Source organism: Euprymna scolopes, chromosome 1, assembly GCF_053919585.1.
Source record: "Euprymna scolopes isolate OS-2025 chromosome 1, ASM5391958v1, whole genome shotgun sequence".
NCBI classification, from domain to species: Eukaryota; Metazoa; Mollusca; class Cephalopoda; order Sepiida; family Sepiolidae; genus Euprymna; species Euprymna scolopes.
Window position 1 is genome coordinate 33,923,602 of NC_136482.1, and position 18,182 is coordinate 33,941,783.

General features: G+C 34.6%; 1 protein-coding gene across 5 annotated transcripts in view; it reads right to left on the reverse strand.

The window, feature by feature from the left end:
* Nucleotides 1-3,115: 3,115 nt before the first annotated feature.
* Nucleotides 3,116-18,182, reverse strand: part of LOC145292822 (glycine N-acyltransferase-like protein 3) — a 97,072-nt gene continuing 82,005 nt past the window's right edge. For 3 of the 5 annotated variants that reach the window (XM_080139160.1, XM_080139075.1, XM_080138895.1), the window contains 2 exons: nucleotides 15,572-15,692; nucleotides 3,116-3,620 (listed from right to left, as the gene is read on the reverse strand). In XM_080139160.1, coding sequence (XP_079995286.1) covers nucleotides 3,203-3,620; nucleotides 15,572-15,692 — 539 coding nt within the window. In that variant the 3' untranslated portion in view covers nucleotides 3,116-3,202. The remainder of the gene's footprint in view (nucleotides 3,621-15,571; nucleotides 15,693-18,182) is intronic. The other 2 variants (XM_080139245.1, XM_080138991.1) reach the window with 1 other exon arrangement.

Below are 18,182 nucleotides of genomic sequence, written 5' to 3' on the forward strand. Positions count from 1 at the left end.
TCTTTGAAGGAGTGCTTATGCGTGGAGATCCTGTGTTTAATAAGTTCAGATGTGGACCCGAAGTTAATTGCATTTTGTTTAATATATTTGTTGTCAGCTAAATTAAGAGTGGTATTGGTATGTAATACGTTTGGTTGTATTTGATTGGTAGATTGGTTAATGGGGGTGCTGCCATTGATTAACTGTGTGGTGGAGTTAGTCTGTGAGAAGGGATTTATATGGTTGCTATTAACATAATTTATATTTGGGGTTTGTGACACTGTGCAGCTGTATATCACATTTTTTACTTTGCAGGTACCTTGCACAGGACATTTATTTTTTCTTCTACAGTTATAGTTTGCTATAGTTTCCATATTTGCATTTTGTATCTTACTAATTTTTTATTGTTGGAACTAATTATTTTTTAATGTAGGTTTGGCATAGTTGAGTAAAACACTTTGATAGTGTTCTTGTTAAAGAGTTTATTGTATCTATGAGGGGCTTTAAAGTTTTTTTCTAATATTTTAAAGAATTCCCTATGTCTGTTTTTACACTTACAGATTTTGTTTTGTGATTGCTTTGTGTTAGTGGCTAATACTTGTGTTTTAATTTGGTTTTGTATTTTAGCTAGATTATTTTTTTGCCATTCTTATGTGGGATGACATGGCCATATTGTAGGCTATTATGTTTTTCGTAGGTTTATTATAATTATTGTAGTTTTCTATGTAATTTGTGTTTTTAACATTTTTATTTAGGTATTTAATTTGTGATTTGTATCCTGAGTTTTTAAGAGCCTCATTGTAATATTTTGTGTCTTTGTTAAATATAGATTTGTTAGAAGATAGTTTAGAAATTCTTAAAGAGACATTGGGGACTATTGATTTCAATATTGACTTAGGGTGGTTTGATTCATTATGGATATATAGTAGAGATTGGTTTGGTTTATGATCGCGTTCAAAAGTAGAGTTTTCAAGATTTAAGGTTATGTCTATGTATATATAGTCTAAGAAGTTTTTTAACATTTAAAACTATGAAATAACTTTTATATTTTTTTATCATTCGTTGGAAAACTATTTAGTCATTAAGTCGTTTAATCACTCACAATCATTGTATAAACTTGCTCTCTCGAATTTACAATAGTTCTAATGTCGATTTAAGGGATAATCAGCTGTTTACCCATAAAACACTCTTTCGGCGATTTAAAAACAAAACGGTGTATTAAATCATGGCTCCTCAGCAGTGTTGATCAAATACTACCTCCCTTAATCCCAAGAACAAAAAATGTTCCAGATATTGGATCTAGTTACCTGCTCATGTTTAATATATATATATATATATATATATATATATTTTGTACTATTATGTAAACGTCAAAGCAAAGTTTTGTGTGTGTGTGTGTGTGTGTGTGTTCCTTCCTCATAGATTCCAAAACGGCTGAGTTTATCTTTTATAAATTTCACACAAAGATAACTTATATGTCTGGCAGTGTTCTTAGATATGTTTTGTACAGAAATTTATCCGATAATATTGGAAATCGAAAAAATCCGATCCTAAAAATAGTCTTTCTTTCTTAAAGATAAAAAGGAGTTTTACAGGAAATTTTTACACGTGATGCCAGCAAGGGAGATAATCAAAATCTTAGCAAATGATTTCTTCTAAGAAAAACAGAATTATTGACATCTGGGAATATAGCTCAGTGGTAGTACATTTGACTACAGATCAAATGATCTCCTGTTGAAGCCCGAGGGAACCTCACCATTTAATTTTAATTTTTTCTTATTAATGATTTCAATTTATGATAAAAGAAGAGGTACCATTAAAGTGTGTGTGTGTGTGTGTGTGTGTGTGTGCGCGCGCGCGCGTGTGTGCTGTTGCTACTCATTTGAAGTTGATCACTGCTGTTTTTATTTTTAGACTTGACCACTGTTCCGGAGAGTTGTAGGAACATGCAAGATTAAAGGTTATTAGAGCCTGACCCAAACTCAAGACCAGCACTTGAAAAAGTTGCTGCCGATGACACCACTCTCTATAACAGATATGAGGGGAAAACAAATGAACACATATCCAAGGAAATGGTAGAAACACTAGAGGATAACCTCCAATCTGTAGTGGAATGGGGATAAAAATGGACGGTCACATTCAATGCTGCCAAGACTAAGCTTGTTTCCTTCAATAACTACAAGAAACCTTCTCTACCACCAATAGCAATGGCCAAGAACATATTGCCTGAAAGTACTTCTTTTAAACTCCTCGGCCTAACGTTTGCAGGGAATATGAACTGGAATAGATACATTAAGGGCATTGCCAAATTGAAAATAATTTTTTCATGGTAACAACCATGATCAAAAGCAATTAAAAAAAAATTATTTTGTAACGACGAAAATAATTCTTTTCATGGTAACAACTGTGATCGAAAACACTGTTTCTATTTTTTTCAAGAATAGTATTAAATAATTAATTACTTTTCCTATTAACGAAAACATTGTTGACTTGACAGCTGATTGTTGATTGGGGAATCACGTTGGCTTTTTTGTACTGCTTTTCCGGTTGCTTACTATAAACTGTTGGAAGATGCCGATGTGAATTTGGATCAGTTTCTATATATCTTGGAGACTTCAATAACTACAGCATTCAAAATCGTATGAAACCATGAAAAAAAAAATGCCGGAAAGACATTTTTATTCAAAACTGAACCATGAAAAAAAAAAAAAATGTCGGAAAGACATATTTTTATTCAAAACTGAACCATGAAAAAAAAAAAAAAAATGCGGGAAAGACATTTTTATTCAAAACTGAACCATGAAAAAAAAAAAGAAAAAGTGCCGGAAAGACATTTTTATTCAAAACTGAACCATGAAAAAAAAAAAAAATGTCGGAAAGACATATTTTTATTCAAAACTGAACCATGAAAAAAAAAAAAAAATGTCGGAAAGACATATTTTTATTCAAAACTGAACCATGAAAAAAAAAAAAATGCCGGAAAGACATTTTTATTCAAAACTGAACCATGAAAAAAAAAAAAAAAAAAATGCCGGAAAGACATATTTTTCTTCAAAACTGAACCATGAAAAAAAAAAAAAAAAAAATGCCGGAAAGACATTTTTATTCAAAACTGAACCATGAAAAAAAAAAAAAATGTCGGAAAGACATATTTTTATTCAAAACTGAACCATGAAAAAAAATAAATAAATAAATAAAAAAGCAACCTTCGAATCTTAGCAATTCACGTTTCTTTTCGGATGACCTTTGACCATATAAGCATAACATCAGTCTCTTCAAAGCCAGCATCGACGTGGACTTTAATTGATGCTTCATTATCATCAGTGACGCCAGCCCACATCAGGTACCCTTGATCAGCACATTTCTGCACCAGAAGATTCACCACTAGTTTACCTAAGCCTCGGTTTCGGTATGCTGGCTCGACAAACAACATCCCCAAGCAAGCATATTCTTGGTACACTTCAAAAGCCACGGGCGCACCTTTCAGATCATACAAACAAACGCTTGGATAATTATTAATTAGGTATTTTATGAGGGGCACGACTTTCTCATCGAAAATCGTTACAGGCCACGTCGTTGATACCAAATAAGCCATATCTGGTGTTAACGATCCAACAGTGATATCTTCAGGAACAGGTCTGCTGCAATATATAAAATGACATTTAAAACAAAGCATATATACACTAGCAGACTGCCCGGTGTTGCTCGGTTGTAAGATACGCTTAAATATGATATTTTGATTTATGCAGATTACGTATTTATTATTATAGAGACAATTCTCTATCGATTATTATATTGAACCTTACATACAGTAGTAAGATTAAAACTAATGTATATATATATGACTTGGGTGCTGTCAGCTAGAATCGAAACCAAAACATACAAGACTCCACCCTCATTGCTAGCCTCTGCACCATGCTCATACACACATATACATATGTATGTATGTATGTATGTATATTCATATATATATGTCAGGTCATGTCATATGCTACTGGTACCATGTAACCCAGTACTACCTGCCTCATGGTCGGGTCACCGGCGACTAAACTGGTTCCCCCACCAAACTTGTTTGGTGAGGAGGGTGGCTAGTCTCCCTGAAAGATTAAAATCAAGACCTTCCAAAGGGAGAATGAACCCTTTTTCGGGGTCAACGGCCAACTAGCAACTTGTGTGTATGTATGTGTGTGTTGGGGTGGAGAGGGCTCCCGTAAACTGTGGTGAAGGCAACCTTTCTAGGAGAAGCAAATCTCTGATTTTAAAAAAACATAAAGCGGGAGACCAGTACCCATATTAAGCTGGTCTGCAGTTTAACTTGTTGCTGGCTATCTTGCTCTTGCTCTTGCTTGTTGCTGGATCTCAACATTTTGAACCGAGAGAGAGAGACTTAGCTGTCGTACAAAGCTAAGACTCTAACATCATCTGTGTATAGATACTCCCTCAGGCATTTATCTATTAAAATGATCCTGTGGCGATGGAAGTCATTTTTGGGCCCATGGACTAAGTGTCTGAGGCAGTAGCACTCATCTGAAAAGACATTGCAATCATCATATCTATCTATATCTATATATATATATATGTATGCATATATATATATATATATATATATATGTGTGTGTGTAATTGTCAACCTACATACTCAACAAATGTTTGATCTACAGACTTGAAATTTGGTATATAAGTTATTCAGACATATGGAAAACTTTTTAATCGGTTTTCATTCGGGAAAAAGGGCTGCTAAGGGGTCAACATTGAAAAATTAAAACGTGGAGGGATTGATCAACTATTTCACGGATGTGTATGCGTGAATTGTTCACATGACAGATTCCTTCTGTTGAAAATAAGTAGGTTCGAAAACACTTCTTAAAGATCGTGTCAAGCTGGCTAAAGGTTATTGTACTTGACTCACTATCTTTAGGTTTTGGTTTCGATCTCAACTCCAGTATTTTTTTTTTACTTATAAGAAGTGAATTGTTTATAAAAATATAATACTCACATGCACATGTCTTGGTTTCTGTATGAATTAAAATATAATATTTATGCGTATTTTCTGACCAAACAATGCTGGGCAGCCTGCTAGTATATATATATATATATATATATATATATATATATATATATATATATGCATAAACACACACATATATATACACATATGCATATATACACATATACATATATATACACACACACACTCACATATATCGTATAGCTATAATAACCTTCGACAACTTTCCTCACTCTATATCTATGTCTAAAACTAAACAAAAATTCCCTGATCAGAGTTTCTTTCTAGAACTATCCGTCTGTAGAACATAATACCGTAGGGCTGCTTGCCGACTGACTATAACATGGTTTCAAATCAAATGTGAATAACTTCCTATTGAGCTGTACTCTTTAATAATTAAGCTCTACTCAAGTTCCACTATTACTGATCATATCTCACCATTTACCTATTATTACTTATTAACCCTTATTCTAGAGTGATCTTTGGGTCTTGATAAGCCGTGACCCCTTAAAGAAAAATAAATAATACTACTATCAAAACGTGTATATAAATATTAGTGATGGGACGATTACAACATCTTTCTCAATTCTGATACAATTATGGATTCCGATTCCAATTCCGATTCTTTATAAATCTCTAAATATTTAACTATAAAATTGTTATTTTGTCTCGATTTCCGTAAAAACACATGTTAAATATACAGATATTTGCCTAAACGTAAAATTACACTTGTGGAGGATAATTTTAGCTTTATTGGTATTTTTTAATATTTATTATATTTTATCATTATTACCAGCAATGGAAGATCTTGCTTTTAAAAAGATCAAATAAAAAAGACAATTAAAAGAATCGTTTTAGCATTGGAAAATAGCCACCAATTTTTTCGATACTGATATCGATTACGATACTGCCAAATTTGTTGAATTTTCTGATTCCTTATTCCGATTAATCGTCCCAACACTAATAAATATATGCTCACAACAATTATAAAATCACCTATTTACAACAAAGATTCAATCGTAGTTCAATACGTTTTGCGATACTTAAAATCTTCTATTTAAGATGTAAATAATATTCATAAAAAATATCAGTTCTAAAAACTAAAAGAAATGCTTTTTTGTTTTCACATCAGCATCAAGGCCCAGGGGCCACTTCAGGATAAGGGATTGGACAATATAGTAATCGTTAGTAATGGAAATTCGATAAATTTGTTAACTTAAGTGGAACGGCTCATCAAGAACTTGTTTACGTTGGACTTGAAGACAACCATATTGTAGTCAGCTGGAAAGCAGGAAAATGGAGGACAGTTCCATAGGCGTGCAGTTCTAAGAAAGAAGTTTTGTTCATGAAATCTAGTTTAGGTTTAGGCACAGATAAAGAGTGGGCAGAATTATTGATAGTGTTTTCAGCTAGACGAGTGTTTCTTGTGAAAGTTTTGCGAGGGGGGACCATAGACTGGAGCTCAGTCGAGCACTTGTCATGAAAATAACGATAAAGCAGAGACAAATTCGCAACTGTGAGAAAGAGGTTGCAGGGAAGAGAAAAGGACATCCCCTATGAGGCTATGGAGTCTATTTTAAACTCCAAGGCAGGATAAGTCCTTTCTAGCAGCTCCTACCCAGATGTGGCAACAGTACTCCATCCTTGGATGTACCTGGCTCTTATATAGAATAGAGAATTGCATTGTTGAAATATGCACAAAGACATACAATCATACAGGGTGGAACGATAAAATTGTCGTCATAGAAAAGATGACATGGTTCCATTCCCATTTGATGAAAACCGGTCTTCTTTTTTGTTGCAGACTATCTACTAGTTGGCCAGTTGTGTACAAATCCCAAGAACAATAGGAGCCTTCTATCATGTCTGAAAGTAACAGAATGTTCAACAAGTGCGCATTGGAAATATGCCACTGTACAACTAATGCTTTCTATCTATCAAAGTTATGACAACAGGGCCATTTCCAGCACCCTCAAAATGTATCGCTTGATTGTCACAAATAACAGGGACCTGCCTAGGATGATGAAAACAAAGTTTCCGGCCACAGTTATGATCTTCGGTGTGGTTTCAAGTGAGGGCTACATCATGCCACCTCACATCTTCGTAGTTGGCTTGAAAGTCAATACAAAGTGTACCTGGATGTGCTGAATCGCGTCGTGATCCCCTGGTACAATCAGACAACTGTTGACAGACCCTGGGTGTGGCAGCACTGGCTTACAAGTTTAAAGAGCCCCAAGTGTGACTTCAGAAAGAGTGCTATGACTTTGTACCTTTCTCTCACTGCTCCCCTTCCTTTCCAGACCTGAACCCACTTGACTACTTTGTTCAGTCATACATCGAGAACATCACCAAACTGACTTCCCACAACACCAAAGTTAGCCTAATCACCACCATCCGCAAAATATTCGCTGAGCCCCCGCCGGCACTTGTGGAAAAGACATGCTCCCAGTTCCAGACTCGTATCGAGGTGGTGATTGAGGCTGAAGGTGACTACATTGAATAGATGTCAGCTCTACTACATAATCAAGTTACCTGAATTGATTTTTTCAATAAAAGTTTTAAAATAAAGCTGTAGTGTTGTTTTCTTTAGGGTGACAAAATTATCGTTCCACCCTGTACATGCATTCACACAAAAGCCTATAATTGCAATTGAATTAAACTAAATATAGCCCACATCACGATTCCTTAAAATGTAAATTAGTTCTGGAATTGAGTTATGTTTGAAAAAAATCTATTTTAATTGTCCTTATAAGCTATAACTTAAAATTAACTGAACAAGTCAGCCAGCTTTCCATATTTAGGTATTTCTCCCTCAACTTCTAACTCTATGTTGATTCAACCACTCTTTAATATTTCTTAATGTCTTTGTAAACATTTATAGAACAAATAACTTTTTAAGTATTGCCATCTAATTTACGTATGTGTGTATATATATACATCACAAGCACATGTAAATTGACACCAAACTAATAAATCTCTTTACTTCTATTTATGTTTTACTATTTTCTGTTTGATCAGATTATACACTGACATGAGCATTCTCATGACAGTTTTCTAAGCCTTACTACTTCCTCGCTGGCTCATATCTGTGATACCATCAAAAAAAGAGTGCTGTATAGGATTGGTTTGTTTTTTAACAGAGTCCCCCATTTCTTGATGTATTGCTTTCATCTCGGCCGAGGAACTCCATCTATTCCCCTCTTATGATAACCCTCCAAAATATCAGAGGTAAAATAATGCTACTTTACCCAAAGGTGACCTGAAATCATACAAGGCAGGGACGGTCATCTATACATACTCGCTTACCTGAATATATACAGCGTCTAATACTATCAGCTTAATGTCGCTTAACTTTATTGATCTAACGAGAACCGGCATGTAATGTTATTATAGCCTATACTTATCTATGTTAGATTAATAATAATAATAATAATAATAATAATAATAACAACAACAACAACAACAACAACAACAACAATTATAATAATAACAATAATAATAATGAAAAATACATAAGGCAAAACACTGAAAGAATAATCATAGCAGCGAGAGACACAGAAAAAAATCAATAAAACAGAAAACAGAGAGACAAAAGATAAGACAAGAAAAGAAAAGTGGGAAGAAAAATAACTGCATAAAAGATTCATAAGAATGACAAAAGATGAAAATAACGAAAACACTTGGACATAGATGCGAAAAGGACACATAAGTCGAGAAACTGAATCCCTAATATTGCAGCACAAGACAACTCAATAAGAACAAACCACATCAAAGCAAAGATCAACAAAACACAAGAAAACAGCAAATGCAGACTCTGTGGACAAAGCGACGAGATGATAAACCATATAATAAGTGAATGCAGCAAACTGGCCCAAAAGGTATACAAGAACAGACACGACCAAGTGGGAAGGGTAGTACACTAGGAATTATGCAAACAACTGCATCTCATTTTCGAACACACAGACAAGTGGTACAAACATAAACTGGCAAAAGTACTTGAAAACGAGAATCACAAAGTCCTATGGGACATGGACATACAAACGGATAAACCCATCCAAGCAAGAAGACTGGATGTCGTAATAATTAACAAGAAAGAAAAATCCTGTCATATCGTAGACTTTGCTGTTCCAGCTGACCACAGGGTGAATATCAAAGAAAAGGAGAAACGGAGCAAATACACACAGGAACAGTTTTATAATATTTATTCATAAAAATATACAAATAAATACACATTTGTATAAGGGCATAAAAGGAAATATACACAGAAAACGTATTGTAAGACAAATACAAATAATAATAATAATAATAATAATAATAATAATAATAATAATAATAATAATAATAACAATGTTCCAGCTGACCACAGGGTGAATATCAAAGAAAAGGAGAAACAGAGCAAATACACACAGAGAGCTGAAAGGGATATAGAAGATGAAGAAAATCAAAATAATACCTATAATAGTAGGAGCACTAGGAATAATCCCGAAAAGCCTTGAAAAAAGAATGGGAGAAATTGGAATCAAAGGAATGACTGGAAAAAACAACAAACAACAACCATGAAAACAGCTGAAATATTAAGAAAAACTCTTGAATGTGAAAACTAACACAGGAGCAACAGACGTGGGCCAAACAAACTACATGGAATCAAGAACACTGAAACCGCATATCTATAAGTTCTCTAACCCAACCTTACTCCCATTGCAACATCACTGCCCCCCCCCAAAAAAAGCGAGACCAAATAACCAAGTAGAGTCAAGGAGGAAGGGAAGACCAATGAACTGACCAGACCTCAGCCGAATAAGTGCGAAGAGAACTGGGACCTTGGGGAGGCTTATTGCCACTCAAATCCCAGCAAAGACCAATAGCTGCTGCCAACGAGAAATCAATGAAAAGCAGCTATTGTGATAATGCAAATTTATTTGCAAATGTTATCGAAAGAGGTGGAGAGTACTGGAAACCTGGGGAAACTTGTTGTTACTTAGCTTCCAGGGAAAACCACAGGTTGTTTTCAGGGAAAGATCTCTGAAGACCTGCGTGAAAGCTCCTTGTGAGCGAATAATAATAATAATAATAATAATAATAATAATAATGATAAATCACATAATAAGTGTCGTAATATTAAAACTTTCTTATTTTGTGTTTACTGTGTTGTCTGATTATCTCCCCTTGCTGTGTACTCTCTAGTATTTTCTATTAGTTCATTAAAGCCTTTATTCTAGGTAAACGTGTCTTCACAGCAATTTAATGACCTAATCTAAAAATAAATAAATAAAAATAATAAAAAAAAATATGAACACATTTTTAACTCCTAATCGCACAAGCTAATATCCATATTGTCTGATCCTCCAACAAAGAAAAACAATTCTTTTGAAAATACATCTGCTTCTTCTTCTTCGGGTAGTTTAGAACCAACTTCTGTATACATTTTAGTCAGGAAAGCTGAAGCAACCGAGATAGACACTGAGAGCTCTGGATCCTTCATCTCGAAAGACTTTGTTAAGAAAAATAAATTGAAAGTACAACCAACTACTGGAAGGGTACATATGGCCTGTTCATTACTTAATGCTCCAGTGAAAGGACAGTGTACTGTCAACATCAATTTACAAGGTTAGTGGTATGTTAGCACAAAATTTGAAATTTTACCGGATCTTTGCAGAGATGTAATTCTCGGCCGAGACTTCATGAGACAGTATTCTAGTGTTTCTTTTAACTTTGTTGGTCATAAGGGAAGTCTCAAAATCCCTAGCTCTGTTTCCTGCAATGTACAATCTGCTTTAGTAGGAACACCATCTCTTTTCGCAAATCTTTCTCCAGACTGTTAACCTATTACCACTAAATCTAGGAGGTTTGGAAATCAAGATAAACAATTTATACAATCAGAAATTGAGAAAATGCCCCGGGAAGGAGTATTTGAAGAAAGTACCTCACCTTGGAGAGCCAAGTTTTAATAGTTACTGGTGAGCGTCACAGAAAAAGATTGGTTGTTGATTACAGTCGAACAATCAATAGATTCACATCATTAGACGCTTACCCTTTACCAAGGATGGATGATTTTGCTGCTGAAATTTCCAGATCTAAAATTTTTAAAGAGTGTGTATCAGCAGATACCCATTCGAGAGAAAGAGAAAATCTACACTTCCTTTGAGGCGAACGAAAAATTATACCAGTTTTGTAGAATTCCGTTTGGCATCACTAATGGTGTCGCTTGTTTCCAAAGAATCAATGGACAGCATCATCAAGCAACATAGGTTGCAGGGAGTTCATGCATATGTTGACAATATAGTTATAGTCGGAAATACTCAAAAGGAGCATGACGAAAATCTTGCGAAATTTCGGAAAGTTTCTCAGGTCCATAACCTGACTTTCAACGAAGCAAAGTCCATATTGTCAACTACCTCAATAGATTTTTTTGGTTACACAATAACACACGGAACAATTAAACCAGATGGTGAACGACTACGACCACTCAAAAAACTACCTTTTCCGAAAATCAAGGCTGGTATGCACTGATTCGTTTGGTTATTTTCATATCATTCGCAATGGATATCTAAATTCTCCGAGAAAATAAAACCTCTTGTTAACAATGACTCTTTTCTAATCACCACAGAATCTAAGAAGGCCTTTAATAACATCAAATATGAAATCCGAAAGGCTGTGCTCCATTCAATAAATGAAAATCCTCCCCTAGTGGTTGAAAATGATGCCTCAGATACCGCTATAGCGGCCACTCTCAATCAAGCTGGTCGACCAGTTGCTTTTTTCTCGAGGTTTCTTACTCACGCTGAACGCAAACATGCTTCCGTCGAAAAAGAAGCGTATGCTATTGTGGAAGCCATCAAAAAGTAGTCACACTACCTATCTGCCAGGCGTTTCATAATAGATACTGACCCAGAAGCAGTGAACTACATGTTCAATTAAAAAAGACCAGGAAAAATTAAAAACAATAAAATTCAAAGATGGAGTATGGAATTGGGATTCTATGATTATGATATCATGTATCGGCCAGGAAGAAATAACATTTCTGCTGACGCACTCTCACGAGCTTATTGTGGAGCCATCAACAACAAAGCTAAACTACTAGATATCCACGTGTCTCTCTGCTACCCGGAAATCACACGAATGGCACATTTTGTGAAAGTTCAAAATCTTCCTTATTCGATAGAAGAAATCAAGAAGTGTGTGTCGAATGTCCCATATATGCACGATAGAAACCAAGATCCCACTCTCTAAACTCAACTCCTCTTATCAAAGCTACTCAGCCAATGGAAAGACTCAACAAAGATTTCAAAGGACCGCTCCCATCTACATCGAAGAATCAGTACCTACTACTAGTAGTAGATGAGTACTCACGTTTTCCATTTGCTTTTGCTTGTGCAAATATAACTACTAATGTAGTAATCGAATGTTTATTCCAATTTTTACAACGTTTGGGACATCCTCATACATCCACCCTGATCGAGGAACTTCATTTGTATCCAAAGACCTACAGGAGTATCTCAGAAGTTTAGGCATAACAACTAGCTGGACTACTCATTATAACCCTCGAGGAAATGGACAATGTGAGCGATACAATGGCGTTATATGGAAAACTATATCCATAGCATTGGCTTCTAGTAACCTCAAAGAGTCACATTGGAAGATTGTACTTCCCAATGTATTACACTCCATCAGATCTCTACTGTGTACAGCAACTAATGCCATTCCCCATGAGAGACTATTTTCCTACCAACGGAAGTCACTTAGTGGTCATTCTCTACTCTCTTGGCTAACTGTACCAGGACCTGTATTACTGCGTCGTCATGTTCGGCATAGTAAATATGAACACTTCATCGATGAGGCACAACTTTTAGAAGCAAACCCTCAGTATGCCCACGTGCAGTTTAATGACGGATGAGAGTCTATAGTCTCTCTACGTGACCTAGCTTCCATTGGAAACGTGACTATCTAAAAAGCTGACCCCAACTGAAACCTCGGTTCATCCAGAAAAGTCAAACAATCCTTGCGCTGAGAATAACTTAGCTAATCCAACTTCTACCGAAGAACAAAATACAACACCTGAGATATCTTCTCCAATGCCCATTGATCCTGATGCTGATGCTGATTTTTCCGTTTCTTGACCTAAACCTTCCCCCACAGTACCTATGGACCTGGAGTAATTATCATCCCTCCTAAATCTGAATGCCCAGGGGCGTTAAAACGATCCTTATGCGAACGTCGAAATCCATCACGTTATCAATGACTGTGACAAATTAACTTTAATTAATACTATAACTTTAATTCTTTTGAGAAGGGGAGAATGTCGTAATATTAAAACGCTCGTATTTTGTGTTGTCTAATTATCCCCCCTTGCTGTGTACTCTCTAGTTTTTTCTATTAGTTCATTAAACCTTTATTCTAAGCAAATGTGTCTTTTGTTCTCACTTCACAACAATAAGTGAATGACATAAATTAGGCCAAAAAGAATATGAAAATAGACACGATCAAGTGGGGGAGGCAGTACACTGCCAATTATGCAGACGATTACTTACATCTTGAACACCCAGACAAATGGCACAGGCACAAACCGGCAGCAGTGCAGGAAAATGAAAGGCACAACATCCTATAAGACATGGATATATAAACTAATAAACCCATTCAAGCAAGAAGACCGGATATCATAATAGTTTACAAGAAGGAAAAGTCCTGCCAGATTGTAGATTTTGCCGTTCCAGCAGACCACAGTGTGAAGATCAAGGAGCTAGAGAATGGCAGCAAATACACAAATGTAGCCGAAAAGGATTTGAAAAATGAAGAAAGTTAAGATAAGACCACTAATGGTAAGAGTGCTGGGAACAATGCAGAAAAACTTTGTAAAAGAATGGTAGAGATTGGAATCAGAGGAATGGCTGAGAAGATACAATGGAAACAATAATGAAAACTGAAGAAATATTAAGGAGAACCCTTGAGTGCGGAAACTAACACACATGAACTACAGACACAAACTGGACATAGAGAAAAAGCTACAGATGTGAAACGCAAAGGAGCATTACATGGAATCATGAAAACTGAAACTATAATTGTAAGTTAACCCGCTGCGCTCCTACCTCCTCATTTTTAATTATTATTTTGTGTGTGTGTATGTGTGTGTGTGTGTGTGTGTGCATGTGTGTGTGACCAAAAACTAATGCCACATCAAATAAGCGAGGAAGATAAAGGATGATAGAAAGACTGAGAAGAGAAAGCCAAATTCCAGTGAGGACCAATAGTAGTTGCCAACGAGAGATCAATGGTAACTGGCTGTTACGATAACGCAAATTCATCTTCAATGGTTATCTAAAGCGGTGTAGGGTACCGGAAATCTGGGGAGACGGGTTGTCACTCAGATCCCAGAGAACACCACAAGGTGTTCTCAAAGAGAAATCTTTGATGATGGTACGTGTGACTACTCCTAGTGAGTAAATAATAATAATAATAATAATAATAATAGTAATAATAATAATAATAATAATAATAATAGTAATAATAATAATAATAATAATAATAATAATAGTAATAATAATAATAATAATAATAATAGTAATAATAATAATAATAATAATAATAATAGTAATAATAATAATAATAATAATAATAATAATAATAATAATAATAGTAATAATAATAATAATAATAATAATAATAATAATAGTAATAATAATAATAATAATAATAATAGTAATAATAATAATAATAATAATAATAGTAATAATAATAATAATAATAATAGTAATAATAATAATAATAATAATAATAGTAATAATAATAATAATAATAGTAATAATAATAATAATAATAATAGTAATAATAATAATAATAATAATAATAATAATAATAATAATAGTAATAATAATAATAATAATAATAATAATAATAGTAATAATAATAATAATAATAATAGTAATAATAATAATAATAATAATAATAATAATAATAGTAATAATAATAATAATAATAATAATAGTAATAATAATAATAGTAATAATAATAATAATAATAATAATAATAATAGTAATAGTAATAATAATAATAATAATAATAATAACAATAATAATAATAGTAATAATAATAATAATAATAATAATAATAATAATAATAATAATAAAGTTGTGAAATGTCTACAAGATAGAAAGACTAAAGAAGGAAAGCACTAATCAGATCTACACTAGAAAGAATGTGGTGAATACTAGGACGTAAGGGAGGATTTTTGCCACTTAAATCCCAGGGAATACTAACGAGCATTGCCAATGAAAAAAACAATGATAAGCAGCTGTTTCGATAACACAAAGTCATTTGCAATGCTCATTGAAAAAGACCATACTGGAATTCTGATGAAACTTTTTGTTAATCGGAGTTCAAGAAACACCATCAGTTATTATGAGCAATCAATAGGGATGACTTGAGTGAGAAGTCATAGAGAGTAAGTAATATAGAAATAAAGACACTCATTATTTTTTTTAGCATGCAATCTTGTCACAATTTGTGAATTTTTGAATGAAATTAACATAAAATAAATAGAGGAAGAGCTGTTGACTCAGCAATTCACAGGTACAGCTATTAGAACATTACCTTTGTTTCCATTTCTTTGCATTGAACTTGTATAAACGATAAAGAAAATCTTGACACCGTAATCTCAAACCACGTTTTCTCGTGTTGTCTTCGATTATTTGATGAATATGATACGGATAAGCTGAAAAGATAGCATTAAAAGAATAATTACAACTAAACGTCACCACATAATGTGCCAACTGTTTACATCTAAGACAAAAAAGAGCAGCAGTTTCTGTCGGTAAAAAGAAAACGAAGTCTAATCAGTGCAAATCACGGAAATCCTATACGTTAAGCTACACAGTTACTTCTCTTGGTGGCATCTTTTATTTCAGACTAGCATTGTTACCCGGCGTTGCTGAGAGTGGGAGACATCGTCAACAATATAGAAGATGTAAACTTTGTAATGGCTCTCTTTTAAAACTTCTTTATCCTCCTTTGTATCTATCTTCAATGGCCCCTTTCTTGTCTCGCACTCTTACCCTATCTCCCTTTCTGTTCTTTTCCCTCAACCCTTTTCATCTCTCTCAACCTCTACCACTCCCCCTCTCTCTATCAGTCCATCTTGCTTTTCCTTGCATCTGGAAAAAATCGTCGACGAATTACTACATAATACTATTTAAAAATCATGTGCCGTTGCACCACAATTGACAATAAAGTTGTTGCTGTTTGTTGAAGCATCAAACATACATGAAAATAAAAATGTATGTTCGCTAATGGAGCTCTCCACATTTTAATGGAGTCCCCTTGGAAATTTTTGTATCTCCATTGGAAGCTCTTGTGATTGGGCCGCCCACAAAGATAGCAAATAATGTTCATCCTTTTCTTAGGAGAGAAATTGGTTTTTGAAAAGTTGCAGTTTTTATTTGAGGTAAAGGTATAATTTTATGTTGGTGTTTGTAAGTGGGCATTTTTAAATTTCATGATATTTGTAGATTCGTTTTTTCTTTTCTGTGATCATTTTCGCAGTTTCCTCATACCTCCTTAGATCTACCTTGAATTGACCAAAAGTCATGGGTTTTTCTTTCTGAGTTATCACGGTAGTAAACGGCTTAAAATCACTCGACAACCCATTAAGTATCATGAAAATAAACAGACTATCACTAATAACTTCACAAAACATTTTTAATGAATTTGCTGCTGTTTCGGCCCTCATAATATAATCTGTAATCGTCTCGGCTTCCATACGTTTTAGAAATGTCAGGTCAGTCTATAAAAAGATAATTTCAGATTTTCCTTTCAATAAATAATGCTCTTTTAATATGTTCAATACTTTGCAGCCATCATCTAAGGTTTCTTGCATTACTAGAGATTGACTTCTGTCATCTAAGCACTGTATTAATTCCGCAAAGACAGTTGCATCCTTTTCAATCAACTCAGGTTCGTTTCTATTTTCAGGTCGTGCCTGAATTACTTTATGTAACTTTTGGATTTGTAAATATCCTAAAAATTTAACTTGCCACAATTCGAATTTTTATTTTGATCCATCGAATTAAAGTCATTGCTGGGCTCAGGTTTAAATAAATCACCTGGTCAGAGATAGGCTAGTTTAGAATTCAATTTTCTAAAACTGTCTAACATATACTAGCATGTAAAATCAATTTTAAACCAATGATGCTGATGATGATGAATAGTCAGGTTTTCCTGTAGCAGATGTCTCCCTGATTCTAGTTTCGTTTTTTTTCGCTCACATACCCCTATTTTAAATTCGTAGCAGCAGGCTGACATAAGTGGACTTTTTTCTATCAAAACAGATTATTAACAATGTTTTTTTTATAATGTTTAACATATTTCGATTGATATCTTAGCGCTAAATGAAACAGGTGTATGATGTCGACGAAAACCTGGATTCTTCTCTTATTTAAGAAAGATTTAATTATGTTAAGTATTTGTCCAGCGATACCGTAAAATCTGATTTTCCTGAAATCTAGAAGTAAGACATGTTGATCTGGGTCTCTTTGGACTTGTGCCCAGTGTCGAGTCCAGCAGCCACCTGATTGCATCAGGGGATAACCATACTCTTCAGCACATCCAGGTACACTTTAGTGTTGATTTTCAAGCCGACTTTGAAGATGTGAGGTGGCATGATGTGGCCCCACTTGAAACCGTACCAAAAACCATAACCGTGGCCAAAAACTTTGTTTTTATCACTCTGGGCATGCCCCTGTTATTCGTGGTGATCCAGCGATGGTTTTGTGCACCTGATCCTGGCAAACGTTTTTTCATCTGAAATGAACGAGAAAATGTTTGGCTTCTTGGGATGTTTCAGTTTTTTGAGCAACCTGACGGACTTGATTAGCCTGAGGTTCTTTGTCTTCTCAGTCAAGATGTTACTTAGACCTAAACTTTGTCACTCATTCATTCACAGTTGTGTGTGAGATGTTTAAATCTATGGCAATCTGTCGAATAGGTCGCTTGGGGGTTTCATCAATGATTGCCTGGACCTTTTTGATGAACTCTTTGGTCCGGGTTTTCTTGGCGGTGTCCTCGGCCTTGGGTTTTCACTCCCCCACTTCCAAAGGGTCGTCCGATGCATTGAGCTGTGTCTTCAAGCGTTGAATCGTCCGGATTTGTATTTTGAAGTTGCTGGCAACTGTTCTGTTGTCATAACTTGGATTGGTAGCGAGCATGA